Source organism: Manacus candei, unplaced genomic scaffold (genome assembly GCF_025592945.1).
Source record: "Manacus candei isolate 608988 ecotype Guabito, Panama unplaced genomic scaffold, ASM2559294v1 h1tg000003l, whole genome shotgun sequence".
NCBI classification, from domain to species: domain Eukaryota; kingdom Metazoa; phylum Chordata; class Aves; order Passeriformes; family Pipridae; genus Manacus; species Manacus candei.
Window position 1 is genome coordinate 18,022,085 of NW_026138051.1, and position 18,923 is coordinate 18,041,007.

An 18,923-nucleotide genomic window follows, 5' to 3' on the forward strand; every position below is an offset into this window, starting at 1 on the left:
TTCTATGACTAAAACCCGAGGTATGTTTAGATAGAAGATTCAGATGGCTCAGGGCTCTCAGAGCCAAGGAATTGGTTCTTTTTCGTGCTGTTTTCCCTGTTAGCAGTTAAGTTGAGGTGGGGGCAGAGCCTCTGGGAGCTAGGGGGGAATTCTGGCAGTGCCATTTGTGCTCTGGGTCAGTCCGTAACAAATTTCTTACATGGGAAGGGTGTTTTATTTTCTATGGATGTGGGTGGAGCAAAGAAGCTACATCAGCCTGGGTTTTGGTGATTTTTACCACACGATTCCTCTCCGCCTGCTTTGCTTTGGAGTCTGAGCTACAAGCAGCACAGACTTCTCTGCTCCTGAACCTTCCCACCACTGTCCCTCATGCTCCCAGTGCCTTCCAGGCTCCTCCCCAGCCCTCTGCAGACGTTGGTGAGGTGCAGGGTAACAGCCTGCCCAGATATCCCTGTGGATTTTCCTGCCCTCCAGCCTGCTGTCACCTGCAGAGCTTACAGCCATTCCTTGAAGCGTTCCCATTCTGCAGGGCATCCTGACATGTTCCTGTGATGGCAAGTGTCACAGTTTTTCAGCTGCACACTTCCAACCCCTCCTCTGTTCCCCACACGGTGGCCATTGGTGTAGGTGCCCTTCAGTTGGGCTGTTGATCCCACCACGTTTTTGGGGGAGAAGCCCCAGTTCCTACGTACCTGTTCTTGGGTGCTTCCCTGATTTCTGACCCATCCACAGTTCTTGTGTCTTTGCTGCCGGGGGTTCTCCACCCCCTGTCCCCTGCCATGGCTGAGGTGCTGCCCACATGAGCACAGGGACACTTCAGGTGTCTCCAGCACAGAGCAAACACCTGCTGTTGAAACCAACCCCTCACCAAAAGCCCCAAAATCTGCTGCTGATGTTGGGCTTGGAGTCAGGTATTGACCTGCTGGCCCTGCCTGTTCCTCCCCTTGTCATTCCCTGCAACTGGAAGGATAGAGGAGGGCAATACCTGTGCTCCTGATCCCTTAGCCCTGAAGTCTCTCTGGATCCCTCAGATTTCTTCCTGCAACTTCACCCTCTAACCCAGTTGAACCATCATCCTTGTCGTTGCTTCCACTGGCAGAGCCTGGTACTGGTTCTCCCGAGGTGCTGGGGGAGCTGGGATGGTCCTGGGAGAGACACATCTATTGTGCCAGGTGGGAACCTGTCACTGTGTCCCCCTGTCCCTTGGGATCAGCCAGGTGGAGACAGGGACAGAGTGCTGTGTGCTCAGTGAGACTGTCCCTGGGAAAATCAGGGAAGAAACTCCAGAACCAGGACTGTTTCAGAGCCCTGAGTGCCTGGAGCACAGCGGAGCTGGGGCAGACATGGCATCAGTGGGATGAGTGGGCCCGGGGGCTGGATCTAACCCAGGGTGGGAGCTCATGCAGCACAAGGACTTGCTGGGTCCCGGTCTCTGTCAGCTGCAGGGTGGGAGCTGGGATGGGGATGGGCCACCCTGGGAGGCCAGAGCCCCCTCCTGTGGGGCTGGGAGGGCTGGGGCTGTCAAGGGGTTGTTCCTGGGGGCAGCAGGAAGGGACAGAGCAATGCTGGTGCTGTGGAAGCGAGTCAGGGCCAGAGCAGTGCAGGGTCCTGCTGCCTCCCCTCTCCCACCTTTCCCTACAAGGTCCCTTTCAGAGGGACTGAGGTTTCCCCCGGAGAAATCCACCCTGCAGATGGGCTCCCTGGCCAGCAGGGAGGCAGGTGAGGTGCCACTGCAGGTGCCAAATGCTCTTAATCTTCAGGGAGAGCTTGGAGTGGTCACCCCTGGAACTGGGACAGCAGTGAGAGTCCTGCCCACAGCCTGCTTGGGTGCAGGGGTGGGTGACAGGGACCTTCCCATTGGGACCAGGCTGCTCCCAGGTGGGCTGTTGCTCTCTCTGCTCCTGACACCCAGTGCTTGCCACACAAGGAGCAGATGAAAACCCTTTAAAAGAATGTTCTGGATAGTTGTGTCCCTGCAGATGAATGCTGTATTTTTAAGGAATAAACATTTTTCTAATGGGCAAATCTCGGCCCTGCTGCTTCCCTTGCTTTGTCTAGTGTTTGTTGCCTGCCAGGGAAGAGGAGGGGCTCCATCCCAGGTCCTCTGCCATGCTCCATCCCAAGTCTTCCACCACCGTGGGGCTTCACCTTCCTTGTGAGTGTTGAGAGCTCCCTGCTTCCTCTGCAGCCTCTCTGATGATGTCTTCCCCAGGCAGTGAATTTGGGATTCACGACCTCTTTCCTCCCTCAGAGCAGCTGGACTTTGCAGACTGTGGCAGTGTTGGGGTGGATGTGGCTCAGCAGCACCAGTTTATACTGGTGACAAGGATGGGCAGTGAGGTGATGGCAGAGAAAACAGAACTGGGCAGCCCACCCCAGGGGGCAGCTGCCTCTGGAGGGGGTTCTGTGCCTTGGCTGCGTGTTTGGGAGGAAGCTACAAGTGGGGCTGTGGCCTCAAAATGGAGCTGCCTTGGGGAAGGGAGCTGGTGGTGACTGGTGGCTGCTGGATCGGGAGAACCGGAGATCCCTCGGGCAGCAGGAAGGGCAGAGCGGGGGCCCAAACAAGCAGGAGGTGTCAAGGGTGAAGGGGAGCCTTCCCTCCTGGGGAATGATGCTCTGGAGATGCAGAGCTGGCACGTGTTGCCCAGAGAAGCTGGGGCTGCCCCATCCCTGGAAGTGTTCCAGACCAGGTTGGACAGGGCTTGGAGCCACCTGGGACAGTGGAAGGTGTCCCTGCCCATGGCAGGGGGTGGGATGAGATGAGCTTTAAGGTCCCTTCCAACCCAAGGCACTCCACGATCATCACCACGTCATGGCTGTGGTCCCCAGGGAGCTGGTGGGTGTGTTAGCAGGCAAGGAGGTGCCAATTTTGGGTGTTAACACATGTTTTGTGGGTTGCTGTAGGTTTGTGAGGCTCTCCAGGGTCTGTAACCCCCCAGGGACAACCTGTGAGCTGTAGATCCATCCTCTCAGGCCTGGGAGCTCCTCAGTACCAGAACTCTGCAGGGACTCTGCATCCCCCAGGCCCGTGGTGGGTGTGGAGGGCATCCCTGTACCCTGCCTGTGCCAGGCTCCGCTGGAGACACGATCACTGGGAAGATGCCATGATGGAGCAGTGGGAAGGTCTGCATGGAGAGCTGAGGTGGAAACCAGCTGCTTGGCCCACACTGACCAGTCCAGGCAGCACATTCCCAGTTCAGGTTCCACCTGCTGGAACAGCCAGCGCTCCGGTGGGTGTCCTGGTGCAAATGGATGGGAAGGCTCAGGATGGAAGGGATTGAGCAATGGTCGGTCCCTGCCAAGGCACAGTGTCCGGCGTGGGAAGCGCGGCTCCTTCCATCTAACCCTGCCCTCTCTCCACACGCTGCTTCTGGCTCTCATTTCTTTTGGCAGAAAATTCACATTCTCATCCGCCCTCTCCTCCTCTTGGCTGTGGCGGCTCCTCTCCAGCACTTCCCTGCTTCTCCTCCTGCCTGTGGGCTGGGAAGGGACCCCAGAGCCACAGTGGAGACGCTGCTGTGAAAGGAAGGAAGAGCCAGGAGCTCCAAGAGCTGCTGGTCCTGCTGTGAGAGGACACAGGGAAGGTAAATGTGGGCTCTTTTTTCCAGCTGGGAAGAGAGAAGCTTTGCTGCTGAAGCTGGCAGAGCAGCCACAAATCCTTGGGAATGGAAGGGGCGGCTTGACTGAGCTTCTCCCCGTGAGATTCCATAAGGAAGCCCTACTGCTCTTTTCGAGTTAGTAAGATTCCTGCTCTGGCATCCCCCTGTGAAGGAGGATTTGTGGGACTCTGGCTTTGCCCCTGCTGTGAGCAGCATTTCCCTTCCTGCGGGGAGCCCTGGTGCCTACCCGGGCTGAGGGAGCCCTCCTGTCCCCAGGGCTCTGCAGGGATCATCCACCCCTGTCCCCAGCAGGGACACCCACAGAGCTGCTGCTCCGCCGGGCTGGGGCTGCTTTTCCCCATTTCACCTGTTCCCAGGGCATAAACCCGCAGCTGGAGCAAGAAGCAGGGGCAGGCGTTTGGGGTTAACTCCTGAAGGATGAATTTTGGGAGCACCAGCGGTGAGGGCACATCACTGGGCTCTTCTCATGGCGCCTGCGGTCGGGCAGATAAGCAGCAGCTTGTCCGGACTTCTCCTTCCTGCCTTCTCCTTCCTGCCTTCCCTCTGCTGCTCCCTCTCCCAACCGGGGTTCCTTCTCCTCCTCACCCCGCGGCAGCCGCATCCTCCGGGACTCCGCTCAGGCAGGGGCTGTGCCTGCGGGCTCTGCCGGAGCGCGGAGCTTCACCTGCACGAAGGTAATTCCCTTCGGGGGTGTCTCTCCGGGGATTTGTCCGTCCGTCCAGCTGCAGTGGAGCTGCTCTGTCCTGCCAGGAGCTCCCGACTGGCAGCGCTGCTGCTCCTCCTTCGCTCCAGATGTGGCAGAGGCGCAGGAGCTGTCCCGGGCACACGGAGATGCTCTCAGCTGTCACAGACAAGGTGTCACCTGTGCCCTCCCCAGCCGGGCTGTCCCAGGGGAGCAGGATGGGACTTAAAAAACCCCCCCTATATTGCATTTATTTTACTCTGCCAGAGGGCAGGGTTAGATGAGATACTGGGAAGGAATTCTTCCCCGTGAGGGTGGGCAGGCCCTGGCACAGGTTGCCCAGAGAAGCTGTGGCTGCCCCATCCCTGGAAGTGTCCAAGGCCAGGTTGGATAGGGCCTGGAGCAACCTGGGCTAGTGGAAGGTGTCCCTGCCCATGGCAGGGGGTGGGACTGGATGGGCTTTAACATCTCTTCCAACCCAAACCAGCTTGGGATGCTGTGATGTAACTGAATTTCCTTTTTGTTGTGCCCTTCTGACGAGCTCCAAACAACTGTTTTATATTTATTTCCTTCTTAAATTTATGTAACTTTCTAAATACCTCAGGGAATTGAAATTGAAAACCCGGCCAAAAAGAACCAGCCCCAGGGGCTGGGGGTGGCCAGCACTGTGCTGGGGCTGACACGGGAGACCTGTCCCGCTCCCGGCTGTCTCACCCTCATCCCTGGAGACTTCCAGGCATGTGTTTGTCATTCCTGCCTCAAGCCCTCTTTGGGGAGGCTCCATTCACAGCCTGTACTCCGCCCTCGGCCCTGTTTTCCCTCTGCTGCTGGCGTTGCTCTTTGGACCGTGCCGGGCTGTGCCGGGTGCCAGGCCTGTGGCACAGGAGGCACCGGGCTGGAGGCACCCAGGTCAGTGTGGGGTGAGGAGCCACGTCCCTGTATGGGCTCTTCTGGAGGCTGCACACAACAGGGAGGGCTCCCCAAAGGTGTGGGAGAGGGGATGGGGTGTTGGTGCGGGGCTGGGGGCTGTGGTCCAGCCTGTGCTGGGGGAAAAGGGAGATCTGGTGACCTGCAGCTGTGATTTACAGGAGGTGAATCATAGAATCATGGAATTGTTTGTCTTGGGAGGGACCTCAAAGCTTATCTCGTTCCATGCAGGCACACCTTCCACTGTCCCAGGTTGCTCCAAGCCCTGTTCAACCTGGCCTTAGACACTTCCAGGGATGGGGCAGCCAGAGTTTGTGCCTCATATATCTTTCAGGGAAGAATTTCTCCCTAATATCCAGTCTAAATCTCTTCCTTTGATACCTCCAAGGCCCTTACTTGGAAAGTCAAAGTGGGATGGTGTGTCCAGGGCACCTGCAGCCCCACTGGCTCTTCAGAGAGGTGATGGAGGGACAAGTGTCTCCTGCAGAGACTCCCTGGGCTGTTTCCAACAGCTTCTCTCCAAAAGCTGGCATCCCTGCCGTGTGCTCCTGACTCTTTTATTTCACATATGTGTGTTTTCCAGAGGACCTTTGTCTCGGCTGCTGTGCCAGGCCCCTGGGATGCAGCCCGTGGCCCTGCAGAGCCTGTCGGAGCTGGAAAGGGCCAGTCTGCAGGAGCTCGCCCTGTACCGGCTGCAGGAGAAGCTGCTCGTGGGGGATTTCAACCTGGACAGAGGTACAGGGTGGGAGAGAGTGGAGAGGGTGGGAGAAGACAGAAACTAAGGCCCAAGGAGGGCTGAGGCTGAGCCATTAATGGTGCACATCCCCACTCCAGTCCGCGGGGTGATGGTTACGGAAAGACATTTGTGACACATTTTGGTCCATTTTGTTTTTTGTTCCTGCTTTGGTCTGAGCCCCAGCGGCTCAGTCAGCCTTTGGAAGAGGTTTGCATGTCCACAGGACTGTGAGAATGTGACCCTGCCCGTGTCTGCCTCCAGTCTCCCCCTAACCCAAACCAGATGTGATGGCTTGGCGAGGTCCCCACTGGGATTGCCTGAGTGCCGCTGGGTTGGGACAGGCTTTGCTGTTTGGATCCACATCCAGCACAAATTCCCAGTGCTGGGAAGGGGCTTATGTGAGACTGGAAGACGCGCTGGGAGATTAATGGGTGGATAAATTTAGGAACTCCACAGGGACTGAGCATAGAGGCCCTGTCAGGGTTCCCAGGGCTGCCTGTGTCCCCCAACGTCCTCACAGCAAACTCAGTGAGCTGGGCTGCCACTGACTCCTTCCCACACTTACTTGTTACCCCCTTGATGTGCCTCCTCTGCCCTGGGCCATATTTTGGCATCCCAGCAGGGCAGGAGGTGCCTCCAGCTCACCACCTCTGGGGTCATGGGGTACCAGCAGAGGGAGCTCAGAGTTTCCAGTCCCCGCATCGCTTCAGCAGGGCTGTCACCAGTACCAGGGCAGCTGGGGCTGGGACCTCCCAAGGATGGAGACCCTGCAGTCTCTGGGGACCTTTCCCAGGGATGGAGCATTTCCCAATGGGCAGCAAGTGACACCCGAGTTTGGTTCCTTGTTTCAATTACTATCGGTAAGGTTTCACGCCATGAAACGAAACTTCATTCATGAAATGGCTTCAAGAAGAGTCCAACAAAGTTCCCCTCTCCCTCCCAGAGCTCCAGTTGCTCCAGGGCTGCAGCAACAGTCCCTCAGGGACTTCGACCACAAACATCCTGGTTCTTTTTATATTTCATTTTATTTTGGGCTGTTGTGATCCCATTTGCAGTGACACCCTGCAGCAGTGGCTTCTCTAGGGACTAGTGCAGTGCCACCCCCCCCAAACCCAGTATTTCCTTCCTGGCTGGTTAATGTGCTGCTGGATAATTTTTTTGGCTTCTACACTCATGTTCCTCATTCCAGCTGTCACAACTTTCCTCTAAATCTTACAAAATAACCCAAACAACTAGATATAATCTGTTCCTATGAAGAGAATTGCTTAGGAATGAGGAGCACGACCCAGAACAGGGTGATGGTGGATGAGGGGAAGGCTGTGGATGTGTCTACCTGGACTTCAGCAAAGCCTTTGACACCGTCTCCCACAGCACACTCCTGCAGCCATGCCTTGGACAGGGGCACTCTGTGCTGGGTCAGGAACTGGCTGGAGGGCTGGACCCAGAGGGTGGTGGGGAACAGGGCTGCATCCAGTTGGGATCCAGTCACTGGTGGTGTTCCCAGGGATCAGTGCTGGGCCCAGTCCTGTTTAATGTCTTTATTGATGATTTAGATGAGGGCATTGAGTCCACCATCAGCAAATTTGCGGCTGACACCAAGTTGGGGGGGGGAGTGTCCATCAGCTGGAAGGCAGGAGGGCTCTGCAGAGGGACCAGGACAGGCTGGATCCATGGGCTGATTCCAAGGGGATGAGGTTCAACAAGGCCAAGTGCTGGGTCCTGCCCTTTGGCCACAACAACCCCCGGCAGCTCCAGGCTGGGACAGAGTGGCTGGAGAGCAGCCAGGCAGGAAGGGAGCTGGGAGTGGGGATGGACAGGGAGCTGAACAGGAGCCAGAGTGTGCCCAGGGGGACAAGAGGGTCGATGGATCCTGGCCTGGATCAGGAACAGTGTGGCAGCAGGAGCAGGGAAGTGATTCTGCCCCTGGACTCAGCGCTGGTGAGGCCACCCCTGGAGTGCTGTGTCCAGCTCTGGGCCCCTCAGTTCAGGAAGGACATGGAGGGGCTGGAGCAGGTCCAGAGAAGGGCAACGAGGCTGGGGAAGGGACTGGAGCACAAGTGCTGGGAGGAGAGGCTGAGGGAGCTGGGGGGGCTCAGCCTGGAGAAGAGGAGGCTCAGGGGAGACCTCCTCACTCTCTGCAACTCCCTGACAGGAGGGGGGAGCCAGGGGGGGTTGGTCTTTTCTCCCAGGCAACCATCAGCAAGACAAGAGGGCTGGGTCTTCAGCTGTGCCAAGGGAGGTTTAGGTTGGATATTAGAAAGAATTTCTTTGCAGAGAGGGTGCTCAGCCCTTGGAATGGGCTGCCCAGGGAAGGGGTGGATTCTCCATCCCTGGAGGTGTTTAAGGTGAAACTGGATGTGGCATCAGTGCCATGGGCTGGGAACCACGGCAGGGTTGGATCAAGGGTTGGACTGGATGATCTCGGAGGTCCCTTCCAACCCAGCTGATTCTGTGATTCTATGTGTTCTCGAAGGATTTAAGGTGTGCAGTGACTGAGTTGTCAGTTCGTTGCTGCTGGATGTGCAACATGGGAGTCCTCCAGACCAGGATGGGATAGGTGATGTTTTTTTGTCCAACTTCATTTGTCTGTGCCCTCTAAAACATTCCCAAAAGCCTTTCTGGGCCGCATTCCTCGTGTAGTGCCATGGGGTCCTGGTACCTGAGTGCCAGTCCCTCCATCCCTTCACCTGAGGAGGATGATGCCCATCCCCAGGACTGTTCCCCAGGCATCCCATGGGACTCATGGATCCCTCAGGGCTGTGGCCATCACTGCAACATCCCCACATCCAGAGGCTCCAGAGAGACAGGTGTCTGTGAGGAGAGCCCATGCTGAACCAGCCCCATGATCCTGGTGCCCAACCTTCACCTTCTCTTCTCCTCCTAGATGGACCCAAAGGCAGTAAATCCATCCGGCAGAAGCTGGAGAGCTTCTCAAAGGAGAGGAAAGGTGAGCAGCCTCCCCTTTCCCTGGGGTTTGGTCCCTGCTCTCAGGTGGAATTGGTGATTTTTGGTGGGGTGAGTTGGGAGGTGCCTGAATCCAGCAGGTTGCTTCATCCCAGGTTGTTTTGCTGTTTTTGGAGTGAGGTGAAGCAGCACGAACGTGATGGAACCTGGAAGGATGGAATATACACATAAACGTGCATTTCCAAGCTGTTTATAAATGTTGCATATAAATGTTTCTATCTGCCCATTTTTGCCCCAGTCTCGCTGCTTCCAGTTCCATTTTATCATCCCTTGAAGGATTTCAGTGACAGCCCTGGGGAACCCAGAATCCTAGAGCAGAGCCAGGCAGGAATGAGCTTCCCCACACCAGTACAAAGCCAACTCAAGGAAACTATTGAAATTATTGTCTCATATTTTACTAAATGGATTTGTGGCTTGTGCTCCCGGGGTAGTGCAGAGTCTGGGGGTGAGGAAAGCTCTCCTTGTCAGAGGGATGGAGAGGGACAGTTATTTGGGAAGAATACCACTAATACCAAGGCTGTTCTATGTCAGCAGATGTAGCTGAGACAAACCCTGTAGAAAACTGGAGGGTTAGGATTTGGGAAGAATCTTTTGGTTTGGATGTTTCTGGTGATTTATGAAGTCTTTGCTTCATGGCCTCATAAGCCACCAGCGTGCTTATAACAAACGTGGATAGAGCCTTCCTAAAAATTCCTAAATCTTCGTTTCCGAAGCCTAGCCATGATGATGAGTGAACGAGCTTCATAGGTACCATGGCATCTTCATGGTGTTGGAACCAGTAATATGAAAGAAAGCCCAGGAAACACTAGGACAGGCTCCAACAGGCTCTCTGATGGAGACCAGTTTTCTTTCCCAGCTCCCCTGTGTCTCTTTCCTCTTCCTCCAGCATCCCATTTCCCATGCCATGCCCTCCCTGCTCAGATCTCTGGCACTCAGGGACCCACCACGCAGTGCCCTGGTGCTTTCCAGGGGCAGCAGCCTCCTCTGGGTTTGCCTGGGCCCTTGGGAATGCTCTTCCCACCTGCTCCTGGGGGCAGAAAACCTGGACTGAGTGCAGCTCCCTCCCCGGTGACGCTTTTCCCTTTCTCCCGCGTTGTTCCCCAGACTGCTCTCCTCACACCTTCGGGATCCCGCTCTCCCAGGTCATTGCCAACGACCGCGCCCACCGGCAGCTCCAGGAAGCCGTGGGGAAGAGTCGCCGGCTCTGCCTGGAGGTGGAGGCCACGGTGACCAGGTTTCGGGCTCAGAGGCAGAAGAAATCTGGGATGGGCCCAAGCTGTGTCCGAGCACCTGGTGGGGGCTTCCCAGAGGAGCCACTTTCCCCAACTCTTCCGGACAAGAGCTTCTGGAGCCAGCGAAGGGTACGGTCCCAAAACGGGCTGTGATGGTGCTGTAGGATGGGGGGTCTGAATTCAGCAAGAAATGGGGTTTTCCTGGGTCTTTTCTTAACACATGTAAGTCAGTCGTGCTCCATGCAGGGCTGGTCCCAAGTTACCCTCAGGGAAATGAGGATGGCCCTGCTCCCCCTGGAGAGGGACTGTGAGAGGTGGGAGGATCTTCACCAGCTGAGCTCTTACTGAGCCAGGGTTACCAGGAGGACATTTCAGGGTCAGGAGGGTCAGTTTATATCAGATATGGATAAGAAATTCTCCCCTGTGAGGGTGGGGAGGCCCTGGCATAGGTTGGTCAGAGAAGCTGTGGCTGCCCCATCCCTGGAAGTGTCCAAGGCCAGGTTGGATGGGACTTGGAGCAACCTGGGCTAGTGGAAGGTGTCCCTGCCCATGGCAGGGGGTGGAATGGGATGCTGCCTTTTCCCACTGAGGTGGCAGTGAGCACTGGGATCTGTGGGGTCATTCCTGCCACCCCCCTGCTCCATCCCAGGGGGCCATGTCCGTGGATTCCATCGCCGACCTGAGTGACAACGTGTCCAAGCTGCTGGAGGCACTGCAGCTCTCACACCCCCATGAACTGGACCCACGGAGAGTCCTGGGCAAGAAGAAGATGCTGAGCCTCAACCCCATCACCTGGCAGGTCCCACGGATCGTGGAGAGGTGCTGCACACACATTGAGACACACGGTAAGGGCGTGGGTGCCTCCGGCAGGTCCCGTGAGAGGCAGGAAAAACTCACTGTGTGTGGTGGGCTGGGACATTCCAGCCTGGCCATTCCCCAGAGTGGGAGGAGGCTGCTGGTTTAGTGGGCATGGATTCGTTTGAAGGTCGGATCTGATGATCTTGGAGGTCTTTTCCAACCTTAAATGATTCCACAATTCCGGGGGCAGCCCATGCTCCCAAAGAGCCACCTGTGGAGAGTCCTCTGGGCTGGAAGCTGCATCAGAAGGGAATGTCACTGTGTGTATCAGTGACCATGTCTGGTGCCTTAACTCCCACTGCACATTCAGGCCCTCCCTCAGAGCAACTGTAGGGATGAGCTGTCCTCCCTTGCCTACAGACAATCCCAGAAAATCTCGCAGCTCCACAACCTTTCCTTTTCCCCACGCTGCCTGCAGAGGGAAGGGTGCACACGAGAGCCCCTGCTATGGTGCTGAGGTGCTCCCAGGACCAGCTGGGGTGGCAGGGATCTGTGGGGATGCCCAGCACTAACCTGCCTGTCTCCCAGGTCTCCAAACAGTGGGAATCTTCCGTGTTGGGAGCTCCAAGAAAAGAGTTCAGCAGGTAAAGGGAGACTTTTACTGCGTCCTTGTGGCCATACCACATCCAAAGGTCAGAGGCTTGTATGGATGGGGATGAATAGAACAGGCACTGGTGTGGAGAGGTCTAAAACATCCCAGGCACATGCTGGATCACAGGCAGCCTAGGTCCTGCTGCTGGGTCCTTCTTCCAGCCAGGAGACCAGTCCAGCTCCTTCCTCCAGCCTGTCTTTGGCAGACAAGCCTCCATCCCCTGGTTGGCACTTCAGAGCCAAGGGCTCCATCTGGTCCCATGGCCCATCCAAAGGGCAGCAGGAGGCTACTGGGCTCTGACACACCTTTTTGGGGTGCCCTGCTTTGGGGGGACATTGGGAGTAGCTGACCCTTGTATCCTGCCATGGCAGTAGCCCTCCTGACAGGATGACTCCTCCAAAGAGTAAGAACTGACCGTTGCATTATTCTTTTCATCTCTTCCATCTCTGAGCTGAGGGAGGAGTTTGACCAGGGGCTGGATGTTTTTTTGGATGAGCATCAAAGTGTTCACGATGTGGCTGCTCTGCTCAAAGAGTTTCTTCGGGATATGCCAGATTCCCTGATTCCCAGAGAGCTCTATGGAGCCTTCCTCAGCACAGCCAGTGAGTACCTGCAGAGCGGAGACTGCACAGAGTCAGGGAATGGTTTGGGTTGGAAGGGACCTTAAAGCCCATCTCATTCCAGCCCCCTGCCATGGGCAGGGACACCTTCCACTAGCCCAGGTTGCTCCAAGCCCCATCCAACCCGGCCTTGGACACTTCCAGGGATGGATCCTTCCTCACCACCCTCCTTTTCCAAAACCACTGGACAATGGTGGGATGGGTGACGTGCTGCCTGGCACTGCCATGGGCAGTTACTCTCATCTGTGGGTTTGGGGGATTTTTTAAAAAATTGGATTATAATAATCCCTCTGGACCAGGACAGTCTTTGACTGTGGGGCTGTGCAATACACAACCCCATCACATCACAGCCCTTGCTGGGGTCTCTCATCCCATGGGATGAAGGATGGGACACCAGCCTGGCTTCCTCCCGAGCTCTTTCCCGTGGGTGTAGAGGAGGGCTGGAAGTGCCTGGTGGGCTGGAATCCTCACTAACAGCTGCTCTCTGCCCAGCCATGGAGGGGCCAGCACAGCTGGATGCCCTCCAGCTGCTTCTCTTCCTGCTGCCCCCCTGCCACAGCGACACCCTGCACCGGCTCCTGCGCTTCCTCGGAGAGGTGGCCCGGCACGCCGAGCGCTCCTGGGATGCTGATGGCCAGGAGGTGAGGCTGATCCAAAGGGAACCACTGCATGGGGAAGGGGTGCTCAGGCTGCAGTGGTTAGAACCGAGCAGAGGTGCTGCAGGCCTAGGTGAACCCTCTGGAAAAACCAAATCCATCACAGAACCATTTAGGTCGGAAGAGCCCTCCAGGATCACCGAATCCAACCTGTGACTGATCACCTGAGTGACCTTGTCACCCAGACCAGAGCACTGAGGGCCACATCCAGGTGTTCCTCCAGTCCATCTGCAGGGATGGGGACTCCACCACCTCCCTGGACAGCCCCTTCCAATGCCTGACAACCCTTTCTGTGAAGAAATTGCTCCTGATGTCCAGCCTGAACCTCCCCTGGCACAGCTTGGGGCTATGTCCTCTTGTTCTGTCAAGACAGGATGAATCCCATGTCCACAACAGGCCTGTGTGGCTCAGGCTGGCTCAGAGATTTTCAGGGTGCCAAAAAACCCAGAGAGACCTGGCTGTGTGTCCACAGGCAGCACAAGGGGCATTTTTTGTGGACTAATTGTGGTTTCCCACCTCCCAGTTCCATGAAGTCACTTGTGTGACTGTATGTTGAGGTTGATTTTGATTTCTCTGGACAGCTCTGAGTCTCTCCATGATTCAGGTGCTGGTTTTGTCCCCTAATGGGAGATGATAGGGAAATACTGATCCTTGGTAGGGGCTGGGAACGTGGGACATGTGGGAATGGAGGCAAGGAGGGGATGAGCGTGTGCTTCAGCACCTTTGTGCTGGTCCTGACACCAGCTCAGAGAGGACCAAACTGGACCCAGACCATCACCCCAGCCCCACCCACCAGCTCATGTTCCTGCCCTGGGGTGGGTGACAATATCCTGGGACATCCCATGCTGGTACTTCCATAATCCTCAGTTTCCCTTTGTGCTTCCTTGCTAGGTTCCTGGGAATAAAATGACAGTTTCAAACCTGGCCACAGTCTTTGGTCCCAACATCCTGCAGAAGGAGAAGCCTGGAGAGAGAGACGCTGGTGCCCTGAACTTTGAGGACAGCGCTGCCATAATCCTGGTGCTCCAGAGGCTGATCGAGCACCACCAGGCCCTGTTCATGGTAGGTGAGGCTCCTCAGGGCAGCTCCCCAGACCTCCCTTCCCTCTGAACTCTCCCAGTGGCAGCAGAGCAAGGGGGTGTTCACAGCCCTGCCCAGGAGCAGCTGACTCTAGTTGGCTTTGGGAACACGGCTCATTCCTCACGGCGTAAATATGGATTTGGGATGGCTCGATTTGGGTGCCATCATAAGGGCACAGCTGAGGGTTGTGCCGTGGAGGTCCCCTCTTCTCTGGCACCTCCCACCTTGGTGATGTCTGACCGAGCTCCTCTGGGACAGGGAACATCTGGCCAACAGCAGGGGTGGCATCTGGGGGCTGTTTCTCCCCCAGACTCCCAGTGAGGGGGGAAAGAAGTTGAAAAATGGGAGAGCCTAGAATAGGGAAGGAGCTGGAAAAGGATGGCATGGGGTGGAGTGCCAAAGCCTCAGGCAGGTGAGGCAAGATGTAACAGCAGGGAGAGCTGGTGAGGGCAGTGAGGGACCACTTCAGATCACTTCAGATCCACTCTTCAGCAGGAGTCAGGCAGTGCTCATCTCATACTGGGGGATGCATCGCCCTGGGATTCCCAAAAGCTTCTTTTAGAGTCATATAAAGGCTCATATGGGAAGAAGAGAGCTCTGGGCCTCCAGACCAGCCAGATCAGGGCTGCAATCTGGCTGGGCTTTACTTCTTTCCAGGGATGGGGAGCTGTGACCTCTCCAGGTCCTGTCCCAGGACTGCACCATCATCAGGGGAAGGTTTTTTCCCTGTCAGAGGTGCCCCTACTGCACCTTGGTTTGTGCCCATCCTCTGTGATGGGTCTGGCTCCATCCTCTCTCCACCCTCCCACAGGATACTTGCAGGCAACAAGAGCCCCCACAGGCTTATGAGAATGGGACATTTCAGTCAAAAAGCTTCATAGCAATTTTGGGGGTCTGCGGGGAGCCAAAAGACCAGGGTTGCTGGGGAAAAAGAGGGGGCTGAGATCCTGGAGAGCCCGGGAGGTGTGTGGGATGTGACACCAACATGGTGTGTCCATGACCACGTATTGTCCTGGAGTCCTTCCCCTGTCCTCGGCTGCCCCTGCTCATCCTCCTGCCGAGGGGGACCCCAGGAGTGAGTGTGTCCGTGTGTGCCCCCAGGTGTCTCCAGAGATGCAGTGTGACATCCTGAGGAGGCTGTTCCAGACAGATCCCGATGTCATTGACTACCTGCTGCGCAGGAAGTTCCCTGCCGTGCCGTAAGTCCCCACGAGGCTCCTCCCTGCACGGGGCCAACCCTGCTGATCTTCCTCCAGCCTTCCTCTTCCCTCCACTGCTTCTGCTCATGAGCTCCCCAGCAAAAGCCCTTCACATCCCAGCTTTCCTGTCCCTCAGAGCTCCCTGTTCTCCTTGTTTCCTCCCTCAGGACCCCTCCAGAGCATCAGAATCCCTTCCTGTCCAGCCCCCTCCTCTGCTCCTGCCTCTCAGGGTTGCACGCTGATACCTGCTCCATGTTCAGGCTTCTCTAAACCTTCTTTGCCCTTGGTGCCCACATTTCCATGCATTTTTTTGCCTTGTCCTGTGTGGCTGTGCATCCACTTTTAGGCTCCAAGATGGGACAGTCCCACTGAGGCTCAGAATTGGAGCTCATGCCCTTCCCTGTGATTAAATACAGTGGGATTAAATATAGATTAAATACCTCGTGTCCCATAAGCTGGGCCCACCATCACAGCACCTAATGCAGGAGGGGGTTTGCTCTCTGGGGTTGGAAGCAGGGGATCTTTGGAAGCAGGGGACACTCAGGAGCCTTTGGTCTCCTGGTAGAGCTGGTGACTCTTCAGCAAACGGGGACTGTCCTGTGTGAGGGGTTTTCCTGGACCACAGGCCACATCCAGGCCAGGTTGGACAGGACTTGAAGCAAGCTGGTCTAGTGGAAGGAGTCCCTGCCCATGGCAGGGAGTTGGACTAGATGGTCTTCAAAGTCCCTTCCAACCCAAACGTTGGATTCTATAATCCATGGTACAGTTCCTTGTCTGTCTTCACATTCCCTTTGGGGCTGTCCAGAGATGGCAGTCTTTGGGATCCTTGGGATCACTGCTAGAGGACATTTGGGAGTGGAGTTGGCAATAGAAGCATTTGCAATTAGCATCTTTCTCTTTTTTTTTGCTTCCTTAGGCAGCTGGAGCGTGAGGGTTCTGCAGAGGGCCACTCTCCCTCCGCACTGCCCGGCTGGACACACAGCCTGGAGAGCAGCTCGGTCTCCTCGGAGCTCTACAGCAACGTCTCATTCCTAAACCTGCACGTTGGCATCTAGTGAGCCCTGGCCAGGCCCTCTGGACAAACTGGGCAGCCTTTCCCAGCAAAAACCAGTCCTCTGCCCCACTTTGGGGGAAAGCCCTGTGCCTGTGCCGTGGGGGTGCGTGTGTGGGGCAGAGCTGTGCTCGGGAGCCACCAGCATGGGCTGTCACCTCCTTGCAGGTCCAAAGCACTGCTGTGCCCCTGGCACAGTCCTGCCTCTGCCATCTGCTTCATCGGAGTTTGGGGAATGAGATTCCCATCCCCAGAGCTGAGGGGACTGGAGCGTCCATCTTTCGAGGGAAGGCTGAGGGAGCTGGGACTGTTCAGCCTGGAGAAGAGACAACTTGTCCCCCAAAGGGACCTTATGGATGTATCTAAGTGCTTTTGTAAGGGCCTGGAGTGACAGGACAAAGGGGAATGGCTTCCCACTGCCAGAGGGCAGGGTTAGATGGGATACTGGGAAGAAATTCTTCTTTGCGAGGATGGTAAGGCCCTGGCACAGGTTGCTCAGAGAAGTTGCCATGGGCAAAGACACCTTCCACTGGACCAGGTTGCTTCCAAGGCTCCATCTAGCCTGATCCTGAACACTTCCAGGGATGGGGCAGCCCCAGCAGAGGGATGAAAGAGTACTTTTGCAAACAAAACCAGGCTGGAGTGTCTGGTGGAACAGCAGCACGGGGAGGGATGGGGATGTTTAAAGGACCAAAGCTCCATCAGTGCTTCACTCCATGAGGGTTCTCCTACATTCACATCCAGAGCTGGTCCATGGATGATGGTCCATGATTCTAGATCATCTTTAAGGTCCCTTCCAACCCAAAACATTCTGTGAGAGGTGGAATGGGGAATCGCAGCCAGGGCCAGCTCTCCAGGAAGCTTTGGGCTGGTGGGATGCTCCCATGTGTCAGCTCTGGGCACATCTTGTAGTACCGAGAGGATGATGAAGGGCTGGATGACCCTTTCCTTGCTGCTGGCCTGAGAGAGAGGATGGATTCATATTCCATATTCCATATTCTGCCACAGCCTGTGCCCAGTACTGGTCTAAAGGCACCAGAGCCTCGGGGCTGGGCTCTTATTTTGCAAAGGTCCCTTCCCTGAGGATGGGTACAGTTGGGATGGGTGGGGAAGTATTTCCTGGAGGAGTGTGTGCTGTGAGATAGCTGGTGAGACCTCCCGGGGCTCTGGTCTCTGATAAGCTCCAGAGACCAGCAGTGCTGTTGGGTCTGTGGGAGTGGATAAGCTCGGGACACCACGGGGCTGCTGAAGGTTCCTGAGATCACCAGCACACCCGAGTGTCCACTGTGAAACCAACACATGTCCAGCGGCTGGGCTGGGTGGGATTGTACCTGCTGCAAGAGCAGCCCCTCTGGGGACCTTCCAAATTCCTTCTTGGAGTGGTAAAACGATGGCACAGGTTGCCCAGAGAAGCTGTGGCTGCTCCATCCCCAGAAGTGTTCCAGCCAAGCTGGACAGGGCTTGGAGCAACCTGGGACAGGGGGTGTAACTGGATGGGTTTTAAGGTCCCTTCCAACCCACATCATTCCTGACTCTGTGATTCTGTGGATGAGACAGGGATGCTGACACATGAGGCAGCTCTTTGCAGGAAAAGTCCTGTCGAAGTTCACTTTCCCAGCGCCACAGAGGGGGCAGGGAGGGCATGTGGGGCTCACTGGGAAGCACCATCTTTCTCCTTTTGCTACCAAAACTATAAAAATCACTGTAGGGTGTTTCTCCCGCCACATCAGAAACCTAAAACTGCTCAGTGCCGGTGGGATATTGCTGGAAACTCCACTTGAGGGCAGCCCAGCACCGGCCTGCCCACGGCCTCCCTGAGCTGCATGGACACTCCTCCGCCTGAAGGAGCAGCCGGCTGGCGCTGCGGGAACACACCAGCGCTTGCTTAGAGCTGCTCTCTTTCAGCCTCAAAAATAAACCCCGTCCCCAATCAGCTGCAAAGCTCATTCAGGGAGCCCTGGCATTGCTCCGAAGAGTCCAGTGGCTTTTGCCACGCTCCAGGTTCTGTTCTCGTGGGCTCTTTGCCCTGGTTGTTGTTGGGTTGTTAATGTTTGGGGGTGTCTGTTGTTGTTGAGGGGGTGGTGGCTGTTTTGGGGGGTGGTGGCTGTTGTGGGTGGTTGGTGTTTCGGGGGCAGTTGCTGCTGTTGGAGTGGTTCTGGCTGGTTCTCAGCACCAACCCCACCAAAACCACTGGTGGGGTTTCACATCTAAAGTCAAGCTTAGGGCTTGCATGAAGGGCACAACAGGGAGTATCTGCAGGAGTGGGATCAACTGCTCAGATTCATGAGTGATTTTAGGGTCAAGGGCCCATTCCCTTCTTTTTTTTTTAATGCCCGTGTCTACCCTCATGCTGCTGAGCAGGATCCAGGGTGCTGCCCAGACACTGAGCTCTGGGCTTGACAGCTCACTGGGAAAACTGGAGGAGAAAATCATGGAATTGCTGAGGTCGGAAAAGCCCTCCAAGACCATCCAAGTTCAACTGCTCCCCCAACACTGCCAAGGCCACCACTAACCCATGTCCACGAGTGCCACGTACACATGGCTTTTAAATCCTTCTAGGAACGGGGACTCCATTCCCAATATCCAACCTAACCTTCCCTGGCACAACTTGAGGCCGTTTTTCCCTCGTTCCCTGGGCGCAGAGCCCGACTCCCCCCTGCTCCACCCACCTCTCCGGGGTGTGTGGAGAGCCCAGGTCCCCCCCCC

The 18,923-nt window shown here is 56.2% G+C and overlaps 1 protein-coding gene across 4 annotated transcripts; it reads left to right on the forward strand.

Moving 5' to 3' along the window:
* The first annotated feature begins 90 nt into the window (after positions 1 to 90).
* Positions 91 to 18,784, forward strand: ARHGAP36 (Rho GTPase activating protein 36). 4 transcript variants are annotated; one of them, XM_051791020.1, is made up of 12 exons: positions 91 to 3,584; positions 5,813 to 5,964; positions 8,850 to 8,912; positions 10,034 to 10,290; positions 10,811 to 11,006; positions 11,548 to 11,603; positions 12,063 to 12,213; positions 12,724 to 12,872; positions 13,779 to 13,949; positions 15,069 to 15,166; positions 15,334 to 15,426; positions 16,083 to 18,784. In XM_051791020.1, exons 2-12 carry the CDS (start codon positions 5,850 to 5,852, stop codon positions 16,219 to 16,221), a joined length of 1,488 nt encoding a protein of 495 aa, XP_051646980.1. In that variant the 5' UTR covers positions 91 to 3,584; positions 5,813 to 5,849; the 3' UTR covers positions 16,222 to 18,784. The 4 variants fall into 4 exon arrangements, with proteins under 4 accessions (XP_051646980.1, XP_051646963.1, XP_051646958.1 ...); XM_051791003.1 differs by lacking the exon at positions 91 to 3,584 and adding an exon at positions 3,609 to 4,294; XM_051790998.1 differs by lacking the exon at positions 91 to 3,584 and having other exon boundaries at positions 5,293 to 5,964.
* The last annotated feature ends 139 nt before the right edge of the window (positions 18,785 to 18,923 follow it).

What these genes read in the sequence shown, in the direction of transcription:
- ARHGAP36 (XM_051790998.1), top strand. Translation starts at nt 5,526, where the DNA reads ATGGGGCAGCCAGAGTTTGTGCCTCATATATCTTTCAGGGAAGAATTT. An exon ending in AGCCTTCCTCAGCACAGCCA is followed by an intron (nt 12,214 to 12,723) that starts GTGAGTACCTGC and finishes CTCTCTGCCCAG; the next exon opens with CCATGGAGGGGCCAGCACAG. An exon ending in AGGAAGTTCCCTGCCGTGCC is followed by an intron (nt 15,167 to 15,333) that starts GTAAGTCCCCAC and finishes TTCCTCCCTCAG; the next exon opens with GACCCCTCCAGAGCATCAGA.